The 24,130-nt window shown below is 40.6% G+C and overlaps 1 protein-coding gene across 2 annotated transcripts in view; it reads right to left on the bottom strand.

The window, feature by feature from the left end:
- The window catches only part of TET1 (tet methylcytosine dioxygenase 1), a 149,279-nt gene that overhangs the window by 123,365 nt on the left and 1,784 nt on the right, over positions 1-24,130 (bottom strand). Inside the window, exons 2-3 of one of the 2 annotated variants that reach the window (XM_054034170.1) lie at positions 8,103-9,908; positions 1,299-1,349 (exon numbers count right to left, since the gene is read on the bottom strand). In XM_054034170.1, the coding sequence (XP_053890145.1) occupies positions 1,299-1,349; positions 8,103-9,782 (1,731 nt within the window). In that variant the 5' untranslated portion in view covers positions 9,783-9,908. Of the gene's footprint in view, positions 1-1,298; positions 1,350-1,435; positions 1,559-8,102; positions 9,909-24,130 lie in introns of those variants that run through there. The other variant, XM_054034171.1, reaches the window with a different exon arrangement.

The raw sequence follows: 24,130 nt of genomic DNA, 5'->3' as shown, positions 1-24,130 counted from the left end.
AAACATACTGTGAAGCCCTACCCTGGGCAGATATTCAATACAATGTAGCTGCCTCTGACAGAGGCCAGACTTCTGTTCTTTTTGCACCTTGACAACATTGGTGTAACTTGTCATATCAACTAAGTATTATAGAACTGAACAACAATTAATTTATGGAAAGACATCATTGTCACCAACAGAGGAAAAAAATTCACACTACAATCAAACATTTTTCACCACATATTTTCTAAAATGAAATCAAGTTATAATTCTGATATCTGTTGTGCTACAAAAAGCAATTATTAAAATGAAAAATTAACACATAATTATGATTTAATGAAACATATTAGTTCTATAATTGATTAATTCATTTAATGAATGGAAGGTGGAGCTTTTACTGCTATTGTGCCACTACAATTACTGTTATAAAAGATGCAAGAGGTGTTTTAAAATGCACAACTGCTTCCACATTAAAACAGACCCCCGAGGTTAGACACATTTGCAAGTCAAATACAATTCAAAAACTCTGTTCTTTCCTTAATCTGAGCATTTTATTTAATGTTGTATTACTGAATAAGTTATAATTTCTTTATACAAGTGTAGTTTCTTGTGATCCATTTACCATGCAGTAAGTGAAATAGGTGAAATTTCATTTTAAAACGTCCACATTTATAAAATTACATTTTAATGTATTGTACTTTTACCAAATTCCTCATGTACCAAAGCTTTTGAAAATATATGAATGGTGAAAAAATGTATAGATAAATAATAAAATTCTCACACTTAAGTGCACTTTGTAGGATAAAAAATAAATAGCATGTTTATTTAAGGTCCTTTCATTTACTGTACACAAGTTCTTACTATCCTCTTTAACTATTTTGTAGTTTTAAAATAAGAAAAGAATTCCTGAGTAAATATTTCTATATATAACTTTTTAGTAATGATATAGTTCTGACTTCAAATATTTAAATTTCAGTTCGCATCAAACCTATATGCTGAAAAAAAAATCACCAAACTTTTACTCTCAGTATATAAATATTAAGCTATGACTAAATGAAATTTGAATTAATCTTCAACACATTGGAAGAAGGTAAGCTTTGTAGCCTGCAGACTTGTGCAGAAAGATCCAAATATGTACATAATATATAAACAGAAAAGAAAACCTATGCTTTTAAAATGAGCTAATCCTCTGAAAATCTGGAAAGAACTGATGTCCAGCAGTTAACCCTTTGCCTTCCTATTCCAAGTGACAATAAAATACGGTTTAAAATGGGGAGGGGGAAGAGGAGGGAAGTATTATTAAAGCAATGATTGGTTACCTTTAAAACTCTTTGCTTTCTCCTCTGAGGCCTTTTGTTTTCAGTTAGCACCTAAAAAAATATCAAATTGCAGAATAAAGTTTAACTTAAAAAATTAAATCCCCAATTTTATTAGAAAACTGTAATACTGTAAATACCCATAATGCTTTATATGCAGCATTTGAACTGATGGAGACTTTACACTGTAAAGTCACTGCAACCAAAACAAAAAGCTGTGCTATAAAAACGTAGCAGGGAAAGACCCTTTCCCCCTCTGAAAGTCTGCCTTAATTAGGCTCTGCATTCTTCACAGCAAAAACCCACGAGGTGGCCATCTTGCTTCCTTCTGCAGAGGAACCCTCTACAGTGTAACACTTCTTGAGGCTGCTTTTTGGGTATTATTATCATGGTGTTTAAAAGCAGCAGCCCCTGCCTGCCAACGCTGGGGACGTGCTGGGCATGCCTCTCGCAAAAAGAGCTCCAGAAAGGGCCCAGCCAATGGCAAGGCGAGGCCAGCCGCTCCAAACTGATCTTCCCTGCCTAGCCCTTCCTAAACAAAGGGTCTCCTATGTGGGCTTTGCTCTGAGCAGAGGACACAGGGCAGGCACAAGCTGCGACATGGATTCGCGGCGGCGGATCCGGCCCCGCGCGGCGCGCGCTGGAGAGGCTGAGCTCGCTTCCCCAGCGCAGCGCAGCGCCGCGGCCGGGCCGATATCCCCGCAGCAAGCGGTCTGGCCCGGCTCGCGTGTGGGGACGAGGCGACAAGCCTGGGTCGGCGTGAGGGGAGCCGGGCGGCGGCTTGGCCCCGCTCTTGCCGCCGGGGCTCAGGCAGCGGGCTCCGCTGAGCGCACCCCTCCCCCCGGGGCAAGGTACGGTGCAGTTTGACTTTATAAGGCAAGGCTACATATTAGCGATATTGAAAGGAGGCGGAGGTGATGCGAGGACACAGCCCCAGGCTGGACAGGCCCCCGCTGGATGCAGCAGGCGCGTTGCCCACCACGCGTTGATGGGTGTCAGTCACTGTCTGCTGCTGCCGGGGGCCGCGCGTTCCTTTGCTAACACCCCCGCCTCGCGTCCTGCGCTGGCTTGTGCCCTTGTGCTCAGCACGCTGCTGAGGTTTTATTGGGAGTCTGTAAGGAGCAGCTCTCAGCTCGCTTGGGCCCCAGGCAGGCCCCCTCTCGGCGCACATCAGCTTTTATTCAATACTCCGTCTGCATCCACTGTGTTTTTAATACATTATCTAATGAACAAAAACCGTCCCTGGATAGTGTAGGGAACAAACTGGATTAAGGACTCTAGCAAACTAGTTTCCACGTGTCCCAGCCACAGCGAGGGAGGTTTAAAGACATCTCTCATTAGATTTAACATAAATCTATTTTTTTCTTTTTTTAAAAAAGGGAATCAGGTATTGCACAAAAACTAGGGCCTAGATCCAAAAACGCCTAACTTCTAGCAAAGACTGGGATTGACCTCAGAGGGCTCTGGAACAGACTGGGTCTCATCAGGCCCAGTTGGACAATTATAATTTACTGTTTACTTAAAACTTCACTAAAGAATTTTCAGTAAATATGTCTCAGCCAGAAAATTGGCTGTACATTTGTGTACTGCCTCTGGAAATAAAGGGAAATTTACATCTGATAGTAGTTGCAACAGAGAAGTGCCCCCATTTTGCAGCTGCAGTTGAATAACATACAAATCCAAGTATATGCATGTCTAGCTACTTGATTGTGGGTGCAAATTAGGCAGCTACAGCTGTAAACATGGAGATTTGCACCACAGTCCATTTTGAAATGTATCAGTTAAATTAGAGGTATTGTTGCTATTTGTTTATTGCATAATATTAGCTACCTGAACCCTAATTTGTTTTGATAGGACTGGGTGACATAAGGTATTCAAATTTAATGTTATGTTAAAATACATGTGGTAAACCATATTAAAAATTATAAAGATGTACATATGCAGTGGTTTAATTCTGTCTAGTACCCTCAGTTACCTAAGATTTTATGGTCCCGCAGAAATGTATTTTCATTTTTTTAGAGCCAAGTGTTCACTTTTTTTAATTCAGGCAATCACATTAATTTGTGTGTGTGTAGCAAGAAATAGAACTGATAAGAGTGTAAGGTTAAGCAGAACCATCCTCCATCAGTTAAAAAAGTTACCCACTATTACTAGAAGTAACATGTAAAATTATTCTGGCGGCGGGGGGAGAGAAATATACTATTTCCCTCTAGTTTGTTAGCTATGTGAATTTGAGAGTTCTTGGTGTACAATTAGTTTTGGTTTCAGAGTAACAGTTTTGGGTTTTTAGTAATTAGTTTTGGGTTTCACTTTCCCCTGTTGTTTGTGTGGGTCTTTAACATAACAACAGGGAAAAAATATGTTTAACATAAAAAAAAAATTAATTAACAAAAATGGCACAGAGGCTTAGAGGAAGGTTCAATGTTCAAACTATTTTTAAATCATTCTTTGAAAATGATTAGATATCAAGTTCACAGCTTCTATTTAATGAATACCCCCTCATCTTCAACACTCAGTACCACATAGAATACCAAACTAGTGTAAACTATAATTATTTTGCATGTACACTGAATGCCAAATCAAAGCAAGTTACACAACTTTGTCGCCTTGCCACTTGAGCATGATCTGCAACTTTACAGCACTGCTGAATTTTCCCTAGTAGATCCTACAACATTTCCAAACAACACAGACCTACATTGAGACTCAACAGCAACAAAACAAACTACTGAATGAAACCAAATAACCTGTTTTGGTAGAGGATAGCTGTGAAATAACCCAAAATATCTATATTGCGTGCTGAAATGATACAGCAATTTGTATTAGAATAAAAACAAGACAAAATGTAAAAGGTACATATTCATAATAATTAATAAAGTGTTTCTGTAACATTTATTGTGAGATCTGTTAAATATAAAAACTTTATTGTATTTTTAAAAGCTTAGCATAGTATTTGTTAAATATAAAAAAAATTATATACCCTTTATCCTATATATTTGAGATTCTTTCCTTTGTACTGCCAACTCATAACAAAATGTCATGAATCCATCAAAATGAGGTGTATTACATAAAAACAATTGTATTACACATACAATCTATGAACTAGAGCCCACAATGCTTTAACCAGATTTTCATGATGTCATGTCTCTGCAAAATCTATTACATTCCTCAAGGTAAAGTATTCCTGAAAGTTTATGTGGATGTTATTTCAAAAAGATGTATGCATGCCCAATATAGTTTTCAAATCTTATATCTCAATTATGTGCAAATTAATTAAAGTAACAGAATAGTAACTAATATTGGCTCCAAATGTGAAACTGATTCTCTCTAGGTTGATTGTGCATGCATAACGGCACTCAGATTTTAGACCTCAGTCATGGACTCTACCAGCTGGGTCTTGTTGTCTCCAAAGGTAAATCCATATATGATCTTAAAAGTCATTATTCCTTTGCGTTAAGCAAGGACAACTAACCCATGCTTTGTATCTTCAAAGACATATCCTGAAGTAATTCCACATGCAGACTTTCACGGATTTCAGTGTGCATTTTGTGCATGGTACAATGTAATTCTAGCACTTTGTCTAGTTTCAACTAGAAGGGAGAATCCTTCTTTTGAGGGGAAACATCTGGCATAAAATGTAGTTTAAGGATGAGAATAGCTATCCCCCTGCTCTCCAGTGCAAGAAAATACTCACATTCCACCTACATGAGGGACAGACCTATGACTCCTTGCAACCAGCAATCTACTGAAACTAGCCTGATTCCCTTCTTTAAAAAAAATATATTATTTTACTTTCTACACTCTGGACAGAGTCCTAAGGCATTTCTCAATTCCCTTCCACTTGAAAAACAAAACCTACTCCCAGAGCAGTCTTAAACCCTTCGCCAGCCAGGGATTCCCTTCTGAGCAGCTAACACTTCTATCTTATCTGAAAAGTAACTTTTGAGCATTGCAAAATACTGCTACCCCTCCCCCACTACCCTCCTCAGGACTCAGCTATACTACACTCCTAGACCCTGCCAGATTTTTATATTTCAGAAATACGTTCAATTTCTTTCCGTTTCTCAGACAATTTTGTGTTCTAGTAGGATTTGTTGTTTACAAATATTCAAAGTAAGAATCTCTGTATTTCATTCAAATATAATTTTACAAGAAATTATCCAATGGTGTGTTCCCAAAGGGCAGGAGTACACATTTTGCTCAACCCAGTCTTCTGAAACTTTACAAGGTGAAAAGTATTTTTTGCCATCTACTTGAAGAGGCAAGGAGGCCTTTTGGGTTGTAGTTTTAAAACAATTGGATATGCACAGTATAAAATATACCCCTTTTTTTCTAAAAGTACACCAGAAAATGAAACTGCTGGAGCAGAGGAACATAAAGGGAAAGGGGATATAATTAAGAAGGCAAAGAGGGGGCTTAAAGAAAAAGAGGTGAAGAAGCAAAGCAGGAATACAAAGAGAAGGTCAGACTATGCAAGAAGAAAATAAAAGAAAAGCATGTTTAGCCTGGAAAAAAAGATTGACAGAAAAGCTGGAATTCATCCTTTCCTTGACCCTGCCTCTGCTAAAATCCTTTTTCATGCCTTAATCACCTTATTATCTCATCTCCTGCAATGCTCTCTGTTAAGGTCTTCCTGAGTCCATACTCATTAAAAATAAGGAAGAGCATAATGTTGCTGCTACATTACTCTTTTGCTGTAGGAAGCAGGGAGTTTCCCCATACTCCATCCTCTTCACTGGCTTGTTATTCATTGATCTTCAAATCAAATTCTAAATTGGCCTTGCCCGAATTTGTTTATTCCTTTTTTAAGTTCTCAGAAGGGGTCATGTGACACACATATAGTAAACCTCATTCACAGTGAACTCAGAGGCCAGCTATTTAATTTTTTTTATCCCCCACTCCAACATTATATAAAAACCACATATATATATATATATATATATATATATATATATATATATATATATATATATATATATATATATATATAAATATAATCACATCCATCCACTGGTGTAAGGATTTTCTGCCTACTTGCCTACTCTGAAGAAATGGAACTGACATATCTGTAAATCTTGTAGGTTGTGGGGTGGAGACATACAATAGAAGTTTTCCCAGGGCACTGTCATGTATCCTAAACTCATGTTTGATGCAAGAGTCAAAACTGGCTTTACCCTACCTTTCTGCCTCCTCCAACTTTGGGGCTGGCCAGAGGTGAAATTGGTCCCCACCACAAGTAGAGTAACTTCAAGCCTGCTTTAACTTACACCAACTGGAACAGTTCTCTAGTGACTATATTACAGTCCAAGAAAAATTGTAAGTATCCCCTCCTTTCCCCTACACCAGGGATGGGGGGAGTAACGTGGCATAAAGCTATCTATGCCAAATTTATACCAGCAGAGCATTCTACATCCAAGGAATCCTCAACTTCCCTTTAGGGTTGGTTTAAAAGTCCTTTCACATTATTCCAGCAGCACAAAGGGACCTTAGCAGGATCTGAAAATTTGGCCCAGAGATTTGATTGTCTCTCACTTTTAATTTTTTTCCTCTCTCTTTTTACACTGAGAAAAAAAAAACAAGTGAAAGGTGGTATTTTCCCCCAACAAAACAATACATTGTTTAGAATTTTTTTTGTTGAAACATTAAAAATTGCATGAAAAAAATCAAATATACATATTTTAAATTTTTCACAAAATAAACACTTATCTGTTTTTAATTAGCTATACTTATGCAGTACAGAGGAGATGGAGGTGGGTATCCGCGGATCATTTTTAGCAAATTTTGTATCCACGTAGGGCTCTAGTGGTGGGATCAGCTGATGGGGGCAGGATGCTAGTGGGCAGAGGATAGATTGGGAGCAGATGACTGGAGAGAATAGGTGGGGGTAGTGAGATCATGTATTAGAGTCAGAGGATTTATAAGAGACCGATAATTCATGGGGCTAGAGGAGTAGAGGAAGTTCAGGGGACAAACGATGGATGGATTAAGGGGGTTCAATTGTGAGGGAGGATGGAACAGGGGGATGAAGAGAAAAGACAGAGATTGAGAGCCTCCAGAAACAGCAGAAGGCTTTAAGCATGTTTGGGGAGTGGAGAACAGAAACTTGTGAGAGGGATGAGCAAGACGATAGACCACTGGAACTGAAAGAGCATAGAGGGAAAAGAACAGGGACCAGAGAGGAGATTAGGGGTATAAAGAATATATGGGTAGGATGAGGTATGAGACCTGGCTGAGTAACCAGGAATGAGTTAGATGCAAGAAACAAAGGGACCGGCAATTAGAAAGAAGGAGAGATTTAGAGGGAGAATGCAAATAGAATATGGAGCCAGGGGGGTTTGTTGTAGTTTTGTTCATATTTTATTTATTACCAACCAGTTTTTCTAGAATTCCAAATACAGAGCAAGCTACCCCCGTCCTAAAATCCAGGCATTTGCACCTGGTATTTCACAATGTGGTGAAGGATGATCCAGCCCACCTCAAACCCTTCACTTAAATCTTTATTGCTTTCTCCGGCCCCTGATTAGTTTAACTATCTCTGGGCCTACTTTTTCACATTGGCCAATGTGACCAGATTTGCAGCAGACTAAAAGTTATGCCCACCTCTAGTTATATGAATGCATGTGGTATGAGCAACAGAAACACTAGCTCACTCTAATCTTCAAGGCTTATAACTGGGGAAGTATATTCAATTGTTATGGTTAAATTTTATCTAATATGTTGTCCAAATCTACACAATAACTAATATTTTTAAGAATTTTACAAATGGACCTCAAATCTTACGTAGGTGTATTGTTTCTGTTTCTTGCTTACCTCAAAAGGCAGCATTATTGGCGGTGGCGGCTTTTTCAGTTCTTCACATTTTCTCTTTTTACATATCCGGTGACTAGTTTTGCGTTTCCTGCAACAGCTGCATTCCTCACAATTAGTTTTCCGCAGACAAGGTTCACATACCCCACACCGTCTTCGTTTCTTTTTTTCTAACATAGGGAGCAAAGATGAATATGAGAGAGGGTAACTGTAAACTGGGTTTGTAAAGGTGGATGGTTCCGAAGCCTCAGCAGAACCAATGCTATTGCTCCTGTTGTCCTGAACGGAGTTCAAGTTTATTCCAACACTTCCTGATTGTGATGAAGAATCCTTATACCGCAGTTTTGAATCAGTTGGTGAATGCACATTTATCTCTCTGTCAGAGGTAAGAGTGGAACTTCCTGTGTTTGAGGACAACCCTGAAATAGAGCCTTCAGAGGAATGTCCAGTATTTTCTTTGAAGACCGCAGTTGTAGAGATTAAGGCTTCTGTGCTTTTTTCTGTGTTTGATGATGAAATAGGGACATAACCTGAGTCCAGAACTAAAGTTTCTTTACCAATGTAATTAACAGGCTGCTGCACTGCAAGATTAACTGGTTCACAAACTGTGTCCAGATTTTGTGTGTCAGATTCTGAATCATCTCTTTTACAGCACAAGTCAGAATTTGAGTCAGGTTCTTTATTAACAGGCACCAAATCCAAGTTGGTTTTTATATGGGATCCAACAAATGAGCCCAAATCTTCTAAATATATGATAGAATTTGATTCAGTGGTAACTAAAGAAGCAGAATTTGAAGTGGGTTCTTTATTAACAGGCTTCAAATCTAAGTTCATCTTTACATGGGATTCTGCAAATGAGCCTGAATCTTCTAAATGGTCTTTTGTATTTAATTCAGAGGTGATTATAGAGTCAGAATGAAAAGGTGTGGGAACAAGCTCAGAATTCTGAGCAAAACTTTCATCTGAGCTACCTGTATTGATCTTACTTGATGTCCACCCACAGGGCGGCTCTTCACACTCATACTCCTCCTCTAATACTTCTGGATTGTAAATGCTTGGTAGACTCTTTGAAGTGGAGACACTTGATTCAGGTCTCCCTATCTTTTTGTCTTGACTATCACATTTAATGGAGGAGGGCTCAATGTCTGTATCACACAGAATGTTGAGAGGAGTTAATTCATTTTGTGCTGAATCTTGTTTCAAAACCCTTTCATCAGCTTCAACTTTTTTTTCGTCCAATATAGTAAGGGTTTTTTCTAATCTTTTCTGTGCTGTAACTTTCTTGGGTTTTGTAATTACTGCAGTTTGGGACAGTCTATGGGAGAATGATCTGCTACGAAGAGACATTGTAAAGCCATTGACGTTTAAAGAATCCTGGTTATGAAGGAGAATATTATCTGTTTTCTCCATATTTACCCAAGATGTTCCAGATAAAGCTCTAGTTACACTACTCCTGAGAAATCTAACTGATGAGCTCAAAGGTGGTTTCTTTTCTTGTTGCTTTTTCTTTACATCATTTTTTTCTTGGATTGACTTTTTGCATTTTCCAGAACTCACAGACTTTTTGGAATTCTTCTTGGCTTTCTTTTTCACTTGGCTGGATTTCTTTTTGCCTTCACTAGTTTTCCTTTTGCCTAACGCTTCCTTTTTGACTAATCTGGAAGGTCTGGCGTGGTGAGCCATGTCTATCAAGTAGTTGATATGTAAAAGGAGTAGTGGAAAAAATCATGGGCTCTTGAAGGAATTTTTCACTTCAGTAGAAAATTGCATACTCTTATTGCTGTTCTCTGTCATAATACAGAGTTGAATCTGAAATAAAAAAAGTTTAAGATTTTTTAAATTTAATCATAAAAGTCTGTATATCAATATTATATTAAAGTCTCAGTTAATGCTAAATATTTAAAACACTGAGGCAAAAATAGGAATATTTGAGTTTTATCAAATATTAACAGAGCACCCTTTTAATTTGCATATACTCTATAGTCCTTTCAAAGTGGGAATCTTGCTAAAGTGGACAAAGAGCAAAAGACCAAGGAAACTTCACACTTTACTGACTCATTATTTGTACACAAATATATAAAAGAAGCCTCAGTTCACTTCAATTTGTTTCAAGTTAATTAACAGCCCTCCTCCCCCATATGATTCAGGACAAGAGTGTGCCTGATTACATGTGGCTGCACAGAGGATTAAGACCTACCTCCATAAGGCCATGTAGGACCTACTCTTATCACGCCTCAGGAACAGATCACCTAATACACACATCTGCCCACCCCAAAGAAGCAGCCAGAGAGAGCTACTGCTTCTCCACCCACATGCTGGCCAGTAGACTTGGCCAGGTGAAAGGTGAGGGAAGTAACCTGTATCTAGAAAGGGGTATTCTAAGTTACTTTTCCTCCCCCGAGCCGGAGAAGAGCAGGAGAGGAACTGGGATTCTGAGTCACAATTCCTTCTGGGATGGTGTAACTACATATTGCACCATAATCAGCGCTAAGCCTAAAGCACACAATCTTGCTGTCAGTGTCACATAAATACGTTATGTAGGTAGTGGTCACTGCTCCACAGACGTTAAGGTTGTTGCCGCCAATATTCAATGTAAGGCTTATCCTGCCTTCCCAATCTCCCATAACTTTTAATTTTAAGGAACTCCTGGTCTGAAGTTTTCCGTAATAAATGCAAGTCTGATTTTTAGATCAGAATTGTTTAGGGGACAGAGTCAATATACATCTATATTTTTATCGGGCTGTCAAGCAATTAAAAAAATTAATTGCAATTAATTGTGCAATTAAAAAATTTAATCGTGATTAATCGCACTGTTAAACAATAATAGAATACCATTTATTTAAATATTTTTGGGTATTTTCTACATTTTCAGATATATTGATTTCAATTACAGAACAGAATACAAAATGTACAGAGCTCACTTTATATTTATTTTTGATTACAAGTAGTTGCACTGTAAAAAACAAAATAAAGTTGTTGTTTTTTCAAATCACCTAATACAAGTACTATATTGCAATCTCTTTATCATGAAAGTTGAACTTACAAATGTAGACTTGTGTACAAAAAACTGCATTCAAAAATAAAACGATGTAAAATTTTAGAGCTTGCAAGTCCACTCAATCCTACTTCTTGTTCACCAATCGCTCAGACAAACAAGTTTGTTTATATTTGCAGGAGATAATGCTGCCCGCTTCTTGTTTACAATGTCACCTGAAAGTAAGAACAAGCATTCTCATGGCACTGTTGTAGCCAGCATTGCAAGATATTTACGTGCCAGATGCACTAAAGATTCATATGTCCCTTCATGTTTCAACCACCATTCCAGTGGACATGCGTCCATGCTGATGACGGATTCTGCTTGATAACAATCCAAAACAGTGCGGACCGACGCATGTTCATTTTCATTATCTGAGTCAGATGCCACCAGCAGAAAGTTGCTTTTCTTTTTTGGTGGTTCGGGTTCTATAGTTTCTGCATCAGAGTGTTGCTCTTTTAAGACTTCTGAAAGCATGCTCCACACCTCGTCCCTCTCAGATTTTGGAAGGAACTTCAGATTCTTAACCTTGGGTCGAGTGCTGTAGCTATCTTTAGAAATCTCACGTTGGTACTTTCTTTGTGTTTTGTCAAATCTGCAGTGAAAGTGCTCTTAAAATGAACAACATGTGTTGGGTCATCATCCTGGACTGTTATAACATGAAATATATGGCAGAATGCGGGTAAAATACAGCAGGAGACCTACAATTTCCCCCCCAAGGAGTTCAATCACAAATTTAATTAATATTATTTTTTTAACAAGCATGTCCTCTGGAATGGTGGCTGAATCATGAAGGGGCATTCAAATGTTTAGCATATCTGGCACGTAAATACCTTGCAATGCCAGCTACAAAAGTGCCACGCCTGTTCTCACTTTCTGGTGACATATTGTAAATAAGAAGAGGGCAGCATTATCTCCTGTAAATGTAAACAAACTTGTTTGTCTTGGCGATTGGCTGAACAAGAAGTAGGACTGAGTGCACTTGGAGGCTCTGAAGTTTTACATTGTTTTGTTTGAGTGCTAAATTTAATTAAAAACATAGAAATTAAATAAAAAAAACTTTATTATATGAACATTAAGTTTAAGTTAAACTCAGAGAGGCAGTGGTATGATGAATAGAGAACTTGTCAGGAGACGTGAGTTCTTTCCCTACTCTGTCATGAACTTGCTACATGACCTTTGGCAAGTCACTTCGCTTCTCTGTCTTTCTGTTTTCCCTCCTGCCCTTTGTCTGTATTATCTATTTAGACTAATTTTGGGGGGACAGGGATTTGTCTCTTCCCATAGGTTTCAACGGTGCCTTTCACACCCAGTGCTACTGTAATGCAAATGTTGCTAAGGGGAATTCAAGAAAAGACATCTTTAAACTAGAGTTGTCAATTAATTGCAGTTAAAGCCTGCTATTAACTGAAAACAAAATTAATTCAATTTTTTTAACTGCATTAATCGCATACCTCTGAGTGAGGTATTGGCTGCAGAGGGACCGGACAGCCTTGGGTCAGGTGCAAATCTGCCTCCAGAGGGTGGGATGAGAAGAGGAAGTGCCTCCCATCCCGGCTCCGATGGAGAGATAGGGATCCTGATCCCGCCATGCCCCAGCCTGCCCCTCATTCTAGGGACCAACCCACCCCATGTCCCATTGCCCCCAGCCAGCCCCTCGCTCCAGGGACCAACCCCTCCCCCCAGTACCATGTCTCATTGCCCCCAGCCGACCCCCTCGCTCCGGGAGGTACCCCATAGAGAATAGGGGCCTGGCGAGCTTAGCCTCCCTGAACCAGCCTCTCCTCCCCTGCCGCATGCCGAGTCCCTGAGGTAAAATCTACCCTCCCTTGCAAACAAGGGCTCGCTCAGCTGAAGGGAGTCCACCAGTGTTTAATTCAGCCCCGGCAGCTCTGGGCTTGCTGCATCAGCTATGAATGTAAAAAAATTGCTTGATCCCCGGCACCTAATTGCCTGATCTCCAATACCTCTTTCATTACAAATTAAGCCCCCCTAGCTCAGTAAAAAGAGGCAATCCTGGTGAGCCCAGTAACAGAAAGCAGCCTTCCAGAAGCAAGACACCTCGCTCACCCTCCTCCTGCACAAGTCATTGCTAGCTCCCCATCCCCAATCACTGAATGCAGATTTCTAAGATGAAACTCTCTTCCTCTTCAGGCAGGAGGTGAGCCTGGCGAGCTCAAAAACCCAACCCAAGAGGAGCAGCATCAAGAATTCACCCTTCTCCTGCACAACTCACACCACTCCCATCTCCAAAATATTGACTTTCTGAGATAAAAATATCTTACCCCTTCAATAAGCCAAAAAGCCTCTAAAAGGAGGAACAAGAACTAGGACTGAGTGGACTTCTGGCTCTGAAGTTTTACATTGTTTTGAGTGCACTTATGTAAAAACAAAAACAAAAAAATAATTCTACATTTGTAAATTCAACTTTCATGATAAAAAGATTGCACTACAGTACTTGTATGATGTGAATTGAAATGCTATTTCTTTTCTCTTTTTTACAGTGCAAATATTTGTAATAAAAATAATATAAAGTGAGCACTGTATACTTTGTATTCTGTTGTAATTGAAATCAATATATTTTAAAATATACAGAACATCCAAACACATTTAAATACATGGTATTCTATTAATGTTTAACAGTGCAAATAAAACTGTGATTAATCCCAATTAATTTTTTTAATGGCTTGGCAGCCCTACTTTAAACCCATTCTTTAAAAAAAAAATCTCAACTATATAGTGTGGAAATGACAAACTAAGATTGCTTCAACCAGGGGTAGGCAACCTATGGCACGTGTGCCGAAGGCGGCACGCAAGCTGATTTTCAGTGGCACTCACACTGCCCAGGTCCTGGCCACCAGTCCGGGGGGCTCTGCATATTAATTTAATTTTAAATGAAGCTTCTTAAACATTTTAAAAACCTTATTTACTTTACATACAACAATAGTTTAATTATATATTATTGACTTCTAGAAAGAGACCTTCCAAAAATATTAAAATGTATTACCGGCACGCAAAACCTTAAATTAGAGTGGAGAAATAAAGATTCGGCACACCACTTCTGAAAGGTTGCCAACCCCTGACTTAAACAGTGCTGACACCAACCTTAACATTTAGTTAATGGACAGACTATTAAACAGAAACATCCCAATGAGCAACCAAATATGCTCAACTCTGCCCTTGTAAAAGAACGTTCACAATAACTACAAAGTCTATATAAACATTATCTATTCATCACATAGTTCTGTCTTAGAATGGTACATAAAAACTGTAATAACTTATTCTTATGTATACAATGGTTGTAAAATGCCTAGTCTTTCATACTACCTTACACAATCCACAACAATCAAAGATATGTTAACACTTCAAGAGTACTTGTATCATCTATGTAATATAAATTTACAGGGTTTTAGTTGTGATAATCAGTGATTTTCAACCTTTTTTCATTTGCAGATGGGGTGCTGGAACAATTTTTATAGTGGGGGTGCTGTGAGACACTGAATCAAACTGTAAACCCTGGATATAATGGAAACTACTTCAAGCCAGGGGGTGCGACAGCACCTCTAGTTCCAGCACCTAAGTTTGTGGAACCCTAAATTTTTGAATGGAGGTGGAAATCTTAGGTTGAAAACCACTATTCTATGGTAATGACCACCTTTCGCAGACCCCTTAGACACAATCTGCAGACCCCAAGTTGAGAACCATTGTGATAAATTACCCATCTCCACGGTATATAAGCACATCCAAATATCAGTCTTTTACTGATAAAATAGTTCTATGTCAGGGGTCTCAAACTCAAATGACCACGAGGGCCACATGAGGACTAGTACATTGGCCGAGGGCCGCATTATTGACACCTCCCCCCGCCACCCTTGGCCCCGCCCCCACTCCACCCCTTACATGAGGCCCTGCCCCCATTCCAACCCCTTCCCTGAAATCCCCACCCCCAACTCTGCCCCCTTCCTGCCCCCAGGGAGGGCAGGAGGGGTGTGGGGCTCAGGGCAGGGAGTTGGGGTGTGGGCTGCAGGAGGGGTGCGGGGTAGAGCAGGGGGTTGGGCTGCAGGAGGGGCTCGGGGGGTGGGCTCCGGACCGACACGCACCGGTGGTGGGGCAGGCCGCCTGCCTGCCTGTCCCCGCACCACTCCGGAAAGTGTCTGGAACCTGGGGAGGAGGGGCACAGGGGTCTGTGTGTTGCTGTTGCTTCAGGCACCACCCCCAGCAGCTCCCATTGGCCGGGAACGGGGAACTACGGCCAATGGGAGCTGCTGGGGGCGCTGCCTGAAGCAAGAGCAACACACAGAGCTCTATGCTCCCCCTTCCCCATGTTCCGGCTGCTTCCCGGAGCAGCAGGGGGCAGGGCAGGCAGGGAGCCTGCCCTTCCCCCAGTGCGCGTCAGGCTGGAGCCGCTCTAGGTAAAAGCTGGGGGGGGGGGCATGAGGAGCTCGCGGGCCGCAGAAAACAACCCCGTGGGCCGCATGCAGCCCCCAGGCCGCGTGTTTGAGACCCCTGTTCTATGTACACCTAATGAAACAAACATAATGAAACAAATTTACCATATGAACATAGGCTAAACATATCCCAAATCATCAAAATACGTCCACTATATTAAAACAGAAACCCCATTCCTGTCATAGCAAGCCATTAAACATGATGCTAGAATAAATAATATACACATATGCTCAATTACCCACATCTTATGTTAAAAAGGCATATAAGCAGTCCAGGACCCAACAAAATTAGAACACTACCATTGCTTTCAGTGGAAGTTGGTTCAGACCCTGAAATAGCAACATAAATCCAGAATTGGAGTTGAGGTTGTTTGAATGCTGGTGATAGAGAATTTTTTTGTTTGACTGCATGATCTGAGTTTCAAGACTTAACGTCAGAATTGCTTACGTCAGCAGATCCCAAAGCACGGTCAATGAAGCACTTGCAAGTAGTTTGCAGAAAGCTAGCTAATTAATCACAAGGTGCTGGCTCTCCCCTAGTTTCCAACAGCTTTTGCAAGCCTCCAGGCTATTTGGTTCAATCAAGAGCCCAGACTCATAGAAGCAGTTTGAAACAAGGAGCAGGCAGCATGTCTGTTGCCCTTAGCGGCCAGCGCTCTACACAGTAGTAGTAAAAGAAATAACAAGCTACTTTCAGGGACCTGAGTTGTCAGCCACTAGTGTCAGAGGGATGTCCGGGGGGGAAGAGAACAAGCCCAGCAGGAACTAAGTCCAATGAACCAAGGGAGAAGGAAACTGAACAGAAAAGGAGCATGTACAAGGAGAGAGGACTGAACAAGATGCAAGTATGTGCCGGAATGCTGGAGCAACTTTTATAGTCGGGGTGCTGAGAGCCATTGAACCAAACTGTAAACCCTGTATATGATAGAAACCACTTCAAGCCAGGAGGTGCGGCAGCACCCCGAGCTCCAGCACCCAAGATTATGTGAATGAGGAGGAGACCAGGCAACACAGAAGCTTTTTCAGAGGATCACTGGGCAACAGAGAGGAACAGAAGAGAGGGGGAGGGAGAGAGGGAGGCGGAGAGATAAAAGAAGAGCAGAATTCAGTGAAATCTGAACTCATATTTAAGACACTGAAAATGTATGAACAGTTTTCCACAAAAGCAGTGTCTGTAGTTGTCACAGGGATATTATGAGATCCTGAAAGGTGGGACATAGTCTCCAAGATAATCTCTCTATTAAAAGGTATTCCACACTTTAAAAAAGTTTGAGATCTGGTTTATATAACTTAAACATTAAAAAGTATGGAAATTACAAGCTTAACAGTAAACTTAGGCTGACCAGCTCTACAGAGTTTGATCCTCCTACAAGTCTATAGGGAAAGCTATAGAGGAAGAAATATTTCATTCATCTACAGAGTATGTATTCATCTACGGAGGAAGTAGTATTTTATTATTGTTTACCCCCTTCTAAGGCCTGGTCTACACTTAAACATAGCTGTGTAGGTATACCATCACAAGCCCTAGTCTAGATGCATTTCCACTGATATAAGCATTCTTTCACTGCTATATCGGTCTACAGAGGGGTGGGATTTGGGGTTTGCTGCTTTCATGATGACAGCAAAGATAAAGTGGCAAAATGTTTAAGTACAGACAAGGCCTAAGTGGCTGCCTACCCCATTCCTCTGCAACCAATCAAAGCTGGCTGGATATATTGAGGGGACTGCCTGATACCACAGCATGTATAGTAACCAATACCCCACACACATACATGCTGTTTGTTTTTTTAAAAGAGCTGCAAGAATTCCCTTCCCCCTTACAGCCAGATACTTTGGACTAACTCTGCATCTCCTCCTTCCCCCACTCCCACTAGTGTAGAATGTGAGAGAGGACTCCAGGGTTAACTTTCTGAGGGCTGGAGGGGTGCGTGAAGATCTCAGTTTATCTCCCTTGCTGCAGCTACTCAGTGGGGGAGGCTCAGACTACTGTTTTGCACTCATGCACACCCCAATCACCACTTCAAGGGAGTTCAGGCTAGATACTCCATCATTTTGCATGGGACCAAGACAAGAAGATTTCAGTATGTTCCTCTTTGCAAAGATTCTGCTGAGGAAGGAGAGAAAAGCCAAGAGACCCACACCTCTCCCATTTCTTGAAGGCAAACAAGGGAAGATTCTAAAAATAAAAGATCATGGAAAAAAGGCTTAAAATGCCCACAGTAGGGGGTAGGGGACAGAAGGTGAAATGCTGCAGGTTTGATGTGGGGAAAGAGTTAAATGGTGGAGGGGAGGGGGGGGAATTATGAAATGCTGGGATGGGAAGAAGAACAGAATGAGAAGTGAGGGGTGGGGGAATTCAGGGATGAAATGCTTGGGTGAGGAATATAAAGAGGGAGCAAAGGATTAAATGTTGTGTGGAGAGGAGGTGAGATGATAAAATAGTGGGGGAGAAAGAAGCAAACACAAACAATGGGATGGTCAGTAAAAAGTGATGAACTGGAGGGTAGAAGTGGTCTATCTGGGAAAGAGCAAGCTAGAAGTAATTGATATTTCCGAACAGAAATGGACTTGAATTGTTAGAAGGGGTATGTTGGGACAAGCGGAGAATGGATTGGGGAAGGAGGAACACATCCAAGACTGGACTGTGAAGGACAACAAAGGGCAACACACTCTCATGCAAGAGGAGAGGAATTAGAAATTTCTCCCCCACTAGGACTGCCTACACCCACTTCCTAGGATTGCCAGATATCCAGTTTTCAAGCAGAACGCCAGTTCAAAAAGGGACCCTGGCGTCTCTGGTCAGCACAGCTAACCAGGCTATTAAAAATCCAGTTGACGGGGTTGGCAGGCTCCTTACCTGGCTCCGTGTGGTTCATGGAAGTGGCAACACGTCCCTCTAGCTCCCAGGTGCAAGGGCGGCCGGGGGGCTCTGCATGCTGCCCCCGCTTTGTGCACCGGCTCAGCAGCTCCCATTGGCCAGAAACCGCAGCTAATGGGAGCTGCGGGGGCAGCAGCTGCATGCGGAGGTAGTGTGGTATGTGCACCACGCAGAGCCACCTGGCCACCCCATGCCTAGGAGCCGAGGAACATGTTGCCGCTTCCAGGGAGCCGCCCAAGGTAAGTGCTGCCCAGAGCCCAAACCCCCTCCAGCACCCCAACTCCCTGCCCAACTCAAGCCCCCTCACACCCTGAACCCCTCATTTCTGGCCCCAACCTGGCCCCCAGCCCAGACCCTCCAACACCCTGCCTCAGCCTCCTCCCCCACTCCAAACCTCTCAGCTTCACTCCCCAGCCCGGAGCCCTCTCCTGTGCCCCAAACACCTCATCCCCAGTCCCACCCCAGAGCCTGCACCCCCAGCCAGAGCCCTTACCCCCTCCTGTACCCCAACCCCCTGCCCAGCCCGGTAAAAATGAGCAAGTGAGTGAGGGGAGGAGAGAGTGAGCAACAGAGGGAGGGGGAATGGAGTGAGTGGGGGCGGTGCCTCAGAGAAAGGGCAGGGCCTCAGAGATGGGGCAGGGGCAGGGCAAAGGTGTTCAGTTTTGTGCAATTAGAAAGTTGGCAATCCTACCACTTCCTGCTATCAGACCATTGGGAAAGAAACTGGCACATGCTCCTCAAACCACCAGGGCCCCTACTAGCAGCCAGTGCCCACACCGAGGGAGGAGCTGGAAAATCCTGCACATTCAGCAAGTGATAGTGATACAGTAGAACCTCAGAGTTATGAGCATCTCGGGAATGGAGGTTGTTCGGAACTCTGAAATGTTCACAACTCTGAACAAAATGTTATGGTTGTTCTTTCAAAAGTTTACAACTGAATATTGTTTCAAAGCTGTATTAAGTCTTTACTATGCAGAAGAAAAATGCTGCTTTTAACCATCTTAATATTAATGAAACAAGCACAGAAACAGTTTCCTTACCTTGTCAACAAAATTTTAAACGTTTCCTTTATTTTTTTAGTAGTTTACATTTAACACAGTACTGTACAGCATTTGCTTTATTTATTTATTTATTTATTGAGGTCTCTGCTGCTGCCTGATTGCATACTTCCTGTTCCAAATTAGGTGTGTGGTTGACTGGTTAGTTCATAACTCTGGTGTTTGTGACCCTGAGGTTCTACTGTCAACAAATGTTTACAAATTCATATTCCTCTGGTTTATTGCCAGATGTCACATATGTAAACGTGATTTATAATTATTTCTATTTAATGATCTGGTGTTATGAATAAGCACAGATTAGGGATTTTTTTTTATGCATAAGGTTTTATTTTAACCTGACAGTGTTCCTTGCACTGCATTAGTGACTCTCCCTTTTCCAGCAATGAGCTAGAGACAACTCATCCAATGCTGTTCCTTGCCTCAGATAAAAGTGTCTCATGGAGAGTGGCATATGGCATGACCTCTCAAGGGCAATTTAATGTAACTTTACATCATCTTAACTTTTGTAGCAGGTAAACAATCTAATTTCAAAATGTTTACAGTAATTAGTCAACGTCCAAATATAATGGGTCAGTCTAACAAATTGTCAGTTTTAGGACCACGCACAGAGATGTAAAACTATTCTGATGACTCACCTGGCAGACAAGACCAGATGGGTCCTATTGTCTCCATTCCAGGAGCAGTAAAGGGCTTGAGTCTGAAGTAGAAGGAACTAGAATGGGAACAGAGGGTCCTGTAGAGAACCATTCTAGAATAGACCACTACAGGTTGAAGCTGGTTTGTTATTTACATTAAAAATAAAGGGGGAAAAGGAATGGTTTAAGTTTTAACTATATCCTTTCCTTGTATACTATGCTAGGAGCAAATGCCAGATACTTACAATTATAGTCTGCTCTTCTTTATACTAGTATAAATGTGGAATGATTCCACTGATTTAAATAATGCCCCATATATAAATATAACAATGCTATGAAGCTAACCAAGAGCTAATTCTTCTAGTCCTTACTTAGGCAAAACTCCTATTGAGTTCCATGGGAGTTCTGTTTGAGCAGCAGTTGCTGGATTTGCCCCCAAATCACGGGCAAGCTGTTACAAAGCCATATATTTTTGAATTTACTTTAATTCTTCATATAATATAAATATAAAAAATCCTCCACATACTATTTTCTTTATACTAGAGTATTTTAGAAGTAGTATGTTTGTTTATGACACTCATGTTTTTCTAATAGAATCTTTTAAGAGGAGAAAGAGAAATTGGAAGCATTTAAAAAGATGTAGGTTCTTTAAATTATAGCAGTCTTTTAATGACATCATGAAAGAGAGCAGTGACCCCTCAAAAACACATCTGCAAGGGAGAAAACAATGTGTACCATTCAGGCAAATAACCAGAAACAATCACAAACAATGTAAGGACTAGGTTAGGACCCTAATTTTACCATGCTTGGATGCACTAATGAAACAACATTTTGTTTCTGTGTATACATATGTTTTTAAAAGTCAGAGCTTTGCATGATGGGGAAAAAATACCTAGGAAACTTTCATATAAACTATCTTTTAAAAATCCAGGTACATAGTATTATGGACCAAATTCAGATTTAGGAACCTAGGAGTTGCCATCCTGGATCAAACCAAAGATCCATCTAGCTCAGTATTTTGTCTCCAATAGTGACCAGCACCAGACGCTTCAGAGGAAGATGTAAGAATTCTGCAATACATAAAAAAAGCCATACTGGGTCAGACCAAAGGTCTATCTAGCTCAGTATCCTGTCTTCTGACAGTGGCCAATGCCAGGAGCCCCAGAGGGAAATGAACAGAACAGGTAATCATCAAGTGATCCATCATTTGTTGCCTATTCCCAGTAAGCAGATGTGGGAAAATCAGCCCTCACATTATATCTCAAGCTAATTTCTAGCAGTTAGCAACTGGCTTAAGCCCCAAAGCATATGGTTTTGATATCCTTTCCAAGACTTTTGTTAGCATTTAGTATCACTCTGGATGTTCTTGTTACTGTTAGCCATATCAATGTCAAATCTCTTTTTAAATCTTGCTAAAGTCTTGACTTCAACCTAATGTGGCAATGAGTTCCACAGTCTAATTATGTCCAGGAGTAGTGGTGGTGAAGCGTTTTTTCCTTTTTATCAATTTTGAATTTGCTATCTTCTAATTTAATTGACTGTACCCTTGCTCTTGTGTTCGAGACAGGGAGAACAGAAGCTCTTGATCTGTCTTCTCAGTACCAGTCATTATTATGTCTCCTTTCATTAGTTTCTTTTCCTAAGGTAAACAATCCCAATCCGTTCAGGCTCTCTTCTTATGAGTTTTTCATGCCCCTAGCTATACTCGTTACCCTTCTCTGAACCTCTTCTAATTCTGCAATATTCTGTTTGAGATGGGATGACCAGTCCTTCATAGTATTCCAGATGAGGCTTCATCACTGACTTACATCATGACATCATAATTTCCCCATATTATTCTCCATGAATACACCAGATTTGGTGTAAGCAGCCAAATCTGAATTTGTTCCTAAACTGTCTAATAGTGTAACTGCAGAAATTGGTTAATTAAACTGTTTACAGACTTTACTGTGTGCACAATGAATGAAGCACTGTGGGCAATGTGCACTGATGAATCAATCCTTCTCCCATAAAATCCATGGCAAAAAATAACTTTGGCAGATGCTAGATCAGACACCAAAGTCCTGATCCCGAAATCTGTTCTGCCCTGATGCAAAGGTCTACCATGTGGAGCAGCTTGTAGGATCACATCCTGGGTGAGGCAAGGCTGCTTGATTCCTGGCTCAATCCTCCAAACTGCTGAGCACCTTTAATTCTGCAGGACTTCAATAGGAGATATGGGCACTTAGCATTTTGCAAGATTTAATGCCCTCAATCCACAATTTACAGTATGCACAGTGAATGAGACTGATAACCACGCTTGTCAATATTTTGAAAATAAGACCATAAAAAGCCTTCCACAATTTTAGCTAAATAGGTATGAATGATAAAAAGGTTGGAAGACATGACAGCTAGATGGTGCCACAAGAACAAAAAAACCCTCTTAAATATTGGCATAAAATCATTTTAAAATGTGTACACTTTGTGTGCATGGCCTGGTGCATTCTCACAAGAGGTGTGCAGCTCTGCCTTATTCCATGTTCAGTACAGTCAACCTTTGCTCCTAATGTTGTGAAATTGTACTAAAAAATGGTACCAACTGCTCTATTGGCCCAAAGTAACTTTTAAAGGCGCATCACTCAAACTGAAAAGTTATTACTAAGATAGTCCAAAGCACTTTTGAATTAACTGTTCCCCTCTAAAACATAAGGTTTTTTACCCCACGCTACTTCTGCACTAAAAATATTTAAAGTTGAAATGTTGCATGTGTTTTCACAGAAATTGTTTTTCTGCTTTAAAAAAAAAAGTGGTTGAACCACTTAAACTAAACCGTAATAAAAAAAAATTAACCTTCAGGCAGAGACTAAGCCTGGAAAAATTCAGTCTGAAAGGTGAGTGTTTTGGAAAGTAATAAGTGACTAAAAACAGAGCTTAGAATGCAAATGCTTAGACAAACATTCACAGTTGTGAGCAGCATGCCAGCTAAAATAAAACACAATCAATAAAAACTTCAAAATATTATAGATTGAAGGTTTGTGTTTGCTGTGAAGAGCTCTCAAATGTCACAGAATTATTTTGTACACCTCACTTTTCATTTCATTCTTTGATTACCTGCTTTACATGATCAGTCCATCCTTACAGACCCAAAATATGGTCTATCTCCTGCCTGAGAAGGACTAGACATGATTCCCTTCAGGTCACATCAACGCTACTCCTCAGCTGCATAGAGAGACAGCTGCTGTTGCCTTTAGGGCTAACTAGGCTATTTCTCCAGGTCTGTCCAAACAGAGAAGTAAACTGATTTTGATTGACTTCAATGGGAGCGTAAGGAGCGCGGCACCTAACAGGCTTGGATTCACAGAAGAATTCCTAAAGCCAGAATAAATCTTAGCTTAAAAAAAAAAAGTTACTGAAATCAACCAGAGTGATCTGTTATTTAGAAGTCTTCATTTTTATATAAATTTTGTTAAGTTTAATTTCTCCGTTGGCTTTGAAGTTTAAAAAGACACAAATCTACAAGTCATTCTTTTAACCAGTGTTTTTACTAAAAGCATTTTAGATGCGTCATATTACAAGGGCATATTTGTCCAGTTTGACAATTTCCTAATTTTATATTAAGATTTTTAAAATTAGAGACATTAGGCCAAATTTATTCCTGGTATAACACCATTGACAAGTTTGTTTACACAGCCTGATTCTTGTAGCTCCACGTGCATGGTGACATCAGCGTGCTCATGCCCTGCTCTGGATGCCTACATGCACACTTCCTTCTACTCCTTAAAGGAATAGTATCTCATTAAGTTGAACAGCTGTTATGTACCCAGAGATACAAGTGATGTAATACATTTAAACACCACCACAGATTATGTCAATTTGTAACTAGTCAAATTTATCCCTAGTGTAACTCCACTGATTTCTGCTATGTTACACCAGGGATGAATCAGGCCCATTTTTAATAGCATGTCTTTTTGAGATAGTAGAGATGTATATTATAAGTAT

Source organism: Malaclemys terrapin, chromosome 7 (assembly GCF_027887155.1).
Source record: "Malaclemys terrapin pileata isolate rMalTer1 chromosome 7, rMalTer1.hap1, whole genome shotgun sequence".
Classification (NCBI taxonomy): domain Eukaryota; kingdom Metazoa; phylum Chordata; order Testudines; family Emydidae; genus Malaclemys; species Malaclemys terrapin.
Note: the sequence above shows the minus strand (reverse complement) of the source record. Positions and strands in the feature narration are given on the sequence as shown.